Here is a 9255-nt window from a genome sequence, read left to right as displayed (position 1 = left end):
ATTATCATTATCGTTCTGGTGAAAATTGTGTTTGAATGTAGACACACACGTTTTTGTTTTTGTGTATCCTTGTTGATAATGCACAATACACCTGCAAGCTACATTTCAGGGAATCATGTTACATAATTTTCTCATGTGCATATTTTATAAATATGATTATTATATGTATAAAATGAACTTGTTATTTTCTTCATATCCACCAAGGAACAATCTCATCAGGATAAAGATAGAATCTGTTGCGGAAGATATTGCGCGTTTCTGTCATCCTCGGCAACAACCGAACAATGTCATACGTGGATTTACACAGATTTTAAATTGATCATTGGTGATTTTACAGTAAAAGCAAACGATATTTGGTGCCTTTAGATGACATAACCCGGAAAGTAATTCAGAGCATTGACCCTGCTACACACATTACAGCACAATAATTTTCGTAAGTCAGAAAGCCTTCTGTCACACACGCATAATGAAGATCATCAAAGTTAAAACTAGCTCTATCGTATGAAATATATATAACTTGTATTCGAATTTTGCGTAACCTGCAGTGCTCCCATCTCTGCCGTATACACTTGCGTAATGCTAAGAGACATGTTAGCATGTATTGGTCCTTTTTTTAACAGTGTAATCGCTAATCACTTACGTGTTCAAAAAGTACAAGTACATCTAAGATCTATGATTTTAAAAAATCGCACTAAATAATGCATCATATATCTCGAGCTAGGTAAAATAAATAATGAGATTTATTAACAGTTGACAACATAGCCGAAGAAACAGCTGACTGTCTCGGCATCAGCTGAAATCGGGGACAGACGACCATGGCTTTCGTTGGAAAGAGGTACTCGCTGCTTGCGGGTGAGTTTATTCACACTATTTGTTGTGAAACCTGATCTGGGATAGCTAAAAGCAATAAAGGAAACTCAATTGCAGTGCGATCTGTCTACGTGTAAAATAATAGGCTTTACTGATATGTTATCTAAAGTGCCTTTTCTTCACGGCCACCTCGAAGGTTTTCTAGTTACCAAACCAGTCATCCTTATTAAAAATTGTTATTTTGGATCAGATTCTGCTTTTGCACTGTCAGGGCAGACGACAGTGTGCCATGACACACTAGAGCCATTCAAATACTTTTGCGGCAACAGTATCCATGAATTAATAGGAGATAGTAAATAAATGAAAGTTTTGAGAAGTTCTAGTTACACAACTTACACATATTTAGAAACTGAATTATCGAATAACCAAAGTCAACTCGTTGCTCCAGAGTGTGGGCTCTGTCTTGCCATGCATACCGAGGTGAAGGCAATGTTGCCCAAGCGGAATTAGGGGCAGACCCCCCCCCCCCCCTCCCCATCACTCCTTTGGGCACGCTCAGTCACGGCAATATAAATTATTGGGTAGATTTTGTGCTAATTTTCTGGAATAGTGTCACGTAACAGATCACGACGATTTTGGTATCTTTGGATTCCTCACACCCTTTAACACACGTATATGTAAGAATAATGCCTTGCGACCCCCCAAACCCCACGTTCTTGGCCCCGATAGCAGGGGAGGGCATGGAAGATACCAGGGAAATTGCAAAGTAAAATATGAATAATATACACCAAAGCAGTCACTATATTCTTATACAGGGGACTGTGCCTCGTGTGACCCCCTTCCTTAGGGCTACCATCCCCTAACCCCCACTTACGGAAACAAAAAATCCTCCATGTATTCATGACACTGTAGAGCATATGACTGGCATGAATAAGCACCCAATGCCAAGTCTGTCTGTTACTCGATCCTGCCATGAATAAGTGGATTATTCTTGTTTTTCTGGGGGGGGGGGGGGGGTGAAGAGTGGCAACCTCCAGGAGAGGGATCGCAGGGAATACAGTCCCCCTGCACTAGACAATATAGTGACTGACTCTGTGTATATTATTCATATTTTCTATTGTAATTTCCCCAGTAACTTTCATACACTTTCATGGTATTGGGGCCAAGAATGTGGGAGTTTTGGAGTGGTGTTGGGGCTATGGACATCATTGCACTATTCATAATAAAAGACAACTGAATCTGGAAAGATGACAGTCACTGAACTGGGCCATGGAGATTATTATATATTGGCTGGAGGCCACAGAACAAAAAAGGCTGGGAACCACTGATATAGTGGCAGCATTAAAAAGGTAAATCTATTCAAAATAATCAGGACAGGCAAAGAATAACATCAGAAATAAAGAACAATGGGACTTTAGTCTCAGAGAGGTGTGGTCACTTTATCAACAGTTACCTAGGAAACAGAAAGGGAGATTTGATCACAAAAAATGCTGGTAAAATTAGCAATCTTGGAAGATGCAAATCTTTATCCAAGATCTGTGTGATGATGAAGTCTAGCCATCCTTGCAGTGTGCAATGGATTATAAAACTGAAGGTCCCAGAAAGCAGTTCATTAAACATCTAAGACAAGATATTACTGCATGTGATTTTGTTGTACAACTCTCCTTCCTGAAAGCATAGTTTTAGTGTTTATCTTAATTCTTCCTGTTGTGAAAGGCAAAGAGGGAGTTTACTTACAACAGCACCAGCAAATAAAGAGATAAAAAAAAATAAAGAAGGCAAAGAAAATAAGAAAATCTTTATGATTACCATGTCCTGAGAGTAAGTGAATAAGTAGCTCTTAGAGGCTTTGCTCATGGGGTGGGAGGTTATAGCTTTATTTGGAAAGAATTAAAAAGTGAAGTGAAAAGAAAATAAACCTTCATTTGCAATCATCTCCTCTGTTTATAAGGGTATAAAGCAATACAAAAAAGTAAAGATACACAGATTTCCTCAGTCATCCCACTGAAATTTCCTTTCCACTTGCAGTAAAACATAGTGCCACACCCATAGGCACTTAACCCATTGGCACTGTGACACACACTATCCACTTTTTTTCCCCACACACAATTTTAAAAGTGCTTAGTCTCCAAGGAGTCGTTAATAAAATGACTTCTTTTTTTTAACCATTATTGTTATTATAGCATCATCAGTAATAAGAGTAATCAAAACAATGATCATGGAAGCCAAATGATTGATCCCTTGGTAATGAAAGTGTTAATTCTTTACAGTATGGATGCACTCACCAGATCACAATATTTATTCAGCAATCTAAGTTGCTGTGGCTGGGTAACTGGTACCCCCCCCCCCCCCCCCCCCCGTCCTCACCTCAGTATGCATGGCAAGATAGGCACTTTCCACAGTCTTTATTTATGAAAATTATTTTTTGTACCAACAACAAGACTGTCATCTTCATTTTACCCTAGCTTAGGGCATCCATGCCATAAAAATTAACTGTGAAAGCTTTTTTAGCCAAGTAACAAAACCAAACCACAGTGGAAGGTACATATTGTATTTAAGCACTCCTGGTGTCAGCATATTAAGTGATACAATGGCCTGTACAACTATGGCACACCAGTACAATCCTCCTCTTGGCAAGATTGAGCTTGTAGACCTCCTTGGTATTTCAGTGCTATAGAAGAACCAGTCCACTTGCTTTTGCCAAAATATAAATGGTGGATCCCCTATTCTGCAGTTAAGTGTCTTCTTTATTGTCACATGTGATAATGTGATGGCTTTTGATAAATTAAATTCTTGTATGCTTTAAAAATAAAAATATAAAATCCATAGATATGCTTCATATGTTTATACCCAAGAAAAATAAATTAATTGATTTAGATAGAAATGGACACTGAAATTTTACTACTAATGGTTATGTCCAAATCAGTACATATGCCAAGCATTTGAAAGAGCATTGCAAAATTTATAAATAGTCACGTAATTTATAATTCCATTCACAAATTTAAAATGTTCCTTCAGTGAACACAGTTATGATTGGCACCATAACAGGTTTTTGATATTTAATTGTTCTTTACATGTATAGTTTAGTTACTGGAGAGAATAATAGTTACTAAGCTTTTCAAGATTAAAAGTAAGATGGGAGGTGAGCTGTGACTGGGAAGATTAATTGTCATTTGTCTGTTATCAGGTATTCTTTCCACTTTCCAGAAAGTTGAGATAAGATATGAGAATCAAGGCATTGCTTTTATCTTTTATTTTCTTCTCTTTCTTGTGACTTTCTTGATATCTTGTTTATATTTCATACCAATGTGACATTAAAACTGTTAATAAAACCTTGTAAGATCTTTCATATCAGGACCTCTGAAACGGTTATTTCTATATTTCTTTTAATATGTATATAATTGTTGGATAGTATATGTTTAACTCAAATGTTAATAGTAATTTATTTCATAGAAGCTGGTTTAGGAAAAAAAACTTTTGAAACCATGAGACAATGGAGTGAGAGGTAAAATTCCAATTTTGTTATTCCTAGGTATATGGGTGAGGTGTTTTGAGATAGAAAGGGTGTTATTTCTACAGTTATTGAATAGAGAAATTTAGTTTTTATATGAATCCGTAATCTTTTTTTTTTTTTGTTGCAGCTCGAACTTTGCGCCATGCCGCAAGGATACAGCGCTTGTACTCTGACAGTGCACCACAACGCATTACAACACATTACTCTGTGGTACCAAGAGAAGGAGATGAGAGATGGACCGGTAAGTGTTTCAGACGTTAATTCATGTTGGAGATGTTTCATTACTGTATGTTTCTGAAATTAGAACTTCTGATAAAGTAATGCATTGTCAGACTATATGACATACATTAGTGTCAATGAGTATCAGCCCATATGTCTATCAGTGTATTTGTCAATTATAGTATGAAACACCTTGTTATGATAATTTTTTTTGCCTTTGATTTTGTTGCTACATTGTTGCTCTTTCTTGGTGTCCTTCAAAAAGTGTCGGAAATAGAATGAAAGCTGGAAGGAACTATTTGGAGTTATTATAGAGGAACTGTGAATATAGATATGTGTGTGTGTGTGTGTGTGTGTGTGTGTGTGTGTGTGTGTTTGTGTGTACATACATACATACATACATACATACATACATACATACATACATACATACATACATACATACATATATATACATATACATATGATCTGTATCACTTTGACAATTAGTACTACAAATATTATTTGTTAATCCCCAAAAGATGTGGACATGGAGCGATACGCAGACGAGGCAGATGTTGTGATTGTAGGCGGAGGACCTGCCGGGCTGTCTGCTTCCATTCGCCTCATGCAGTTGGCTCAGGAACACGAGAAGGAAATCCGGGTCATGGTTGTAGAGAAGGCAGCAGATATCGGTGAGAATTTTCTTTCATAGGTCCCTGGTGTTTTGTTGTTTTACTGGTTTTATACAGTTTTGTTTATGGTTATTAGCATTTTATTATCAATGTTTATTTTGATTTATCTCTTTGTTGGTGTATTTTTATGTTGTGCTTATGGTTGGACAATATTTAGTGCAGTAGTAATGTAATGGTCGGAGTCATTATTTTGATTGTGTAATTGCATTTTGCAGTAGGATGTAGTGATGATAATGACATGTTAAATATTATAGTAATAGCTTTGACTTAAATTTAAATTTGCTAAAAATCATTAGTATTTTTAACAATTAATGAAGGTTATTGGTAACCCAATTAGCACAGGTGGAAAGATTACAGTGCCATGCCCACTGTAATAAAAGTTTATATATTGTCTTTACATATAGATGGCTCTACCAGTTCTTAGTCACCGAGTAGTCTGCTATTAGTCTTGCTTATCTCACCTTTTTACCCTTTTCTTTGATTTTTTGAAATCTTTGTTTCTATTATTTCATTGTCTTTGATGTAGTTAATATTTTGTAATAATTTAATATTCATAATATCAATAAGAATATGAATAGTATTAGAAAGAAAAACACATTTTCCCACGCAAATTCAAGGAATAGGGAAATCAGGATCGGTCATAGGGCCATCTGATAGACTCCTTGGGGGCTGAGCACATGTGGAGCCATCTTTACGTAAAAGAGCACACAAAAATCTAAAAGGGACAGCACATAAAACCCACAGACATTGGGCTAAAGTCGTAAGATAACTAGGGGCCATCTGATAGACTCCTTGGGGGCTGAGCACGTGGAGCCATCTTTACGTAAAAGAGCACACAAAAATCTAAAAGGGACAGCACAAAAACCCACAGACATTGGGCTAAAGTCGTAAGATTCTTTTTCACTTCACTGTTTGTGCTTATTATTGATATTTTTTGCATTCTTTTTATTTTTCTTTTATACCAAAATCAAAGATTTAATGATTCAAAAATATTTTCTAACAATTTATGATTATGATTGTTGCATTTATCCTCATTGACATTACATTTTAAATATCTTCAAAATCCCCAGGTGCACACACGCTCTCAGGTGCATGCCTGGAACCTCATGCCTTGGCGGAGCTGATACCAGACTACATGGACAGAGGAGCTCCTCTAAACACGCCTGTCAAGGAGGACAAGTTTGCGTTCCTTACTGAGAAGGGAAGGATCAACATCCCCATTTTGCCAGGTGCGAGAGCTTTGTTTTGATATTGATGATTTGATTTTTTTGAGGTGTACATTGTCCAAGTTGATGTTGTTATAGTTGTTATTGTTTTTAAGATTTTTTATTTTTATATTATTAATGATGATGATGATACTGATGATGGTAATAGTGATAATAATAATAGTATTAGTAATGATAAGGATAATAGTAATAACTATTATTATAATAATGTTGACAATGACAATGGTAATATTGATAATGTTAGTGATGATGATAATATTTGGATCTAAGAACGGCTAACCCTTCAGCTGGTAGTCCACTGGCTGCAAAACCGTTTCACTAAGCAAAGCTGGCATTTTAAGAACTCACTTTCACACACCAGAAAATGTATAAAGCATTATCATATACCAAAAACATAATGATAGTAGAGTGCAGACACATGATAATAATGTGTTTGAAGAGTGTGTTTGGCTGGATAATATGTCATGCAGTACCATGATGGGAAAGTGGCAGGAATTCAAGTGTAATATTGCTCTTTAAGAGGGAAAACCTATAAGGGGAAAAGAAGTAAAGGGGTAATACCTCGGGTGTGGCTGAAGGAAACTTGTCAGGCAGAATGAGATACATCATTGGACACTACTGTAAGTCTAATTGATAATGAAGAAGCCATAGGAAAAAAAATCCTCCACTTTTTGACAGGCCTTGCAAGATTTTTATAAGTACCTGCATGTCATGTTAACCAGTACACCATGATTTTGATTAATAGGGTTTAACAATGATCATAACTGTAGTGATGATGATAAATATTGATCATGATAATTGATAATACTCATAATAATGATAATAATGATGAGGATGATAATGATAGTAGTAAGGATGATAACAACAAAGACATCATAATGATATTAGTAATAATAGTAATAATTATTATAATGATAATAGTAATGGTAACAGTAATTGTGATAAATGGTATTAATGATAATAATAGTATAATAATGATGATATTGATAACAGTTACATCAACAAAGCTAATAATAATAATGAAAATTATAATGATAATGATAATAATGGTAATGGTAATATTAATAACAGTAATAAAAATGACAGTGATAGTGATAATGATGATGGTAATGATCATAATGATAAGTATGATAATGAGAATAATGATGATGATAATGATTATAATGTTGATGTTAATGCTTGTTTTGATCAAGAAAATCAATTTTATTCTTGATATAAGTATAATTGTTATTAGGATTAGTTAAATAATGAGAAGTCTTCTTAGTTTTGTTATAATTAATGTTATTATTATGATGATTCAATTTTAGTACCATTAACCATTATTAGCATTGTTATTATACTATTTTTTTTTTTTTTTTTTTTTTTGTTTGTTTGTTTGTTTTATAGAAATTTTGTAATTTACTGTTATTGATATGGTTTTTGTTTGCTTTAGTTTTCATTTTTATTTTTGTCTTTATTATTATCAGCTATACCTTTTTTATAGGTATGCCCATGCACAACCATGGAAACTACATAGTTCGCCTGGGCCACTTTGTACGATGGCTTGGGGAGCAGGCAGAAGAACTGGGTGTTGAGATCTACCCAGGGACACCCGCATCCGAGATCTTGTACAATGAAGATGGATCAGTGGCAGGAGTGGCCACTAGCGACGTGGGCATTGCTAAAGATGGGTCTCCAAAGGTCTGTAAATAATGCACTGTTTGACTTTTTCATGGTGTGCACGAATATATAAAGATATTTGTTAACCCCAGGCTTTTTATAGGTTACATTTTATTTAATGTTTATTTGTTGGATCCCCCACCCAATCCCATGTCTGTTGTTGTCATGGGGGACAGAGAGTGAGACCCAATGTTGGGTATCTCCCCTGCCATGGGCCTCAGCCCTGGGCTCAATCAATTTTTCATGGCCTTACCCCTCATGGGTAAACCCCCCCTCCACAATATATTTCAGGCTCATCATGGCCAGTAATGAAGATTTTGTTCCCTTATTAGGGTTATTGAGGCTTCCCCATTCATCAGCTAGCCTATCTGTAATTAACTTCTCTCATTTCCTGATACCTGACTCTCCTGTGATCAACCACAACATTGCTGCCATACCCTCCTCCTCGACACTTGTCAGCTCGACCTATCCTGAACGATCGGCCTATGTCATAACTCACAACCTTTAGATATCCTTTTCTCTCTCCCTACATCCTCCACTTCGTCTCCTACACAATACATCTTTATTTTCTGCCTCCTCCTCACTTGTTAGTATTTTGCAATTGTATTGTTCTCCCCATGATATTACTTCATTCCACACCACTCCCTGTTCCTCCCATCCTCATCCTTTCACTATTCTCATTTCCACAAACCTTTTGAGAATCTTTTTATCCCAGCCAAATGCGATAGATTTTTTGATTCCTCCTACAGCCCCATACTCTTAGAATACCCTACTCCTCCAACAATGTCTCAAAAAACCAAGTAGGTAAAGTTTGTTCACACCTTGTCACAGTGACTCATGTACTATCTACAGTGGTTGACCTCACTGGCAACTACTACTGCCCAGCCTCACTTTTCCTTTAATACTTGTATTGGAACTGTTTCCATCTCCCCAGCAAACTACCCTATTTACAACAAGGATTGGTCAGACTGTGAAAACGACCTACTTGCCTGTCTAGTTGACTATGGTGCAGTAGCAGTACAGTGTTATACTAGTCCTCCCAGAGGCCACTGTAAGTCCTAAATCAATATTGCCAAGATTAACTTCTGTAGACATAACCTCCCCCATGAAGTTTCTTCTGGTGTAGTGTCCTGCCCTGTCTGGCCATATTGAT

At 36.2% G+C, this 9255-nt stretch overlaps 1 protein-coding gene across 1 annotated transcript in view; it reads left to right on the top strand.

Annotated features, from left to right (window-relative positions):
- The first annotated feature begins 750 nt into the window (after nt 1-750).
- The window catches only part of LOC125027481 (electron transfer flavoprotein-ubiquinone oxidoreductase, mitochondrial-like), an 18145-nt gene continuing 9640 nt past the window's right edge, over nt 751-9255 (top strand). The window contains exons 1-5 of the mRNA XM_047616563.1: nt 751-852; nt 4452-4565; nt 5065-5217; nt 6288-6446; nt 7927-8123. Of these exons, the coding sequence (XP_047472519.1) occupies nt 816-852; nt 4452-4565; nt 5065-5217; nt 6288-6446; nt 7927-8123 (660 nt within the window). The 5' untranslated portion in view covers nt 751-815. The remainder of the gene's footprint in view (nt 853-4451; nt 4566-5064; nt 5218-6287; nt 6447-7926; nt 8124-9255) is intronic.

The sequence above is a fragment of the Penaeus chinensis genome, chromosome 1, assembly GCF_019202785.1.
Source record: "Penaeus chinensis breed Huanghai No. 1 chromosome 1, ASM1920278v2, whole genome shotgun sequence".
NCBI lineage: Eukaryota > Metazoa > Arthropoda > Malacostraca > Decapoda > Penaeidae > Penaeus > Penaeus chinensis.
This window is presented reverse-complemented; position numbering and strand designations above follow the sequence as displayed.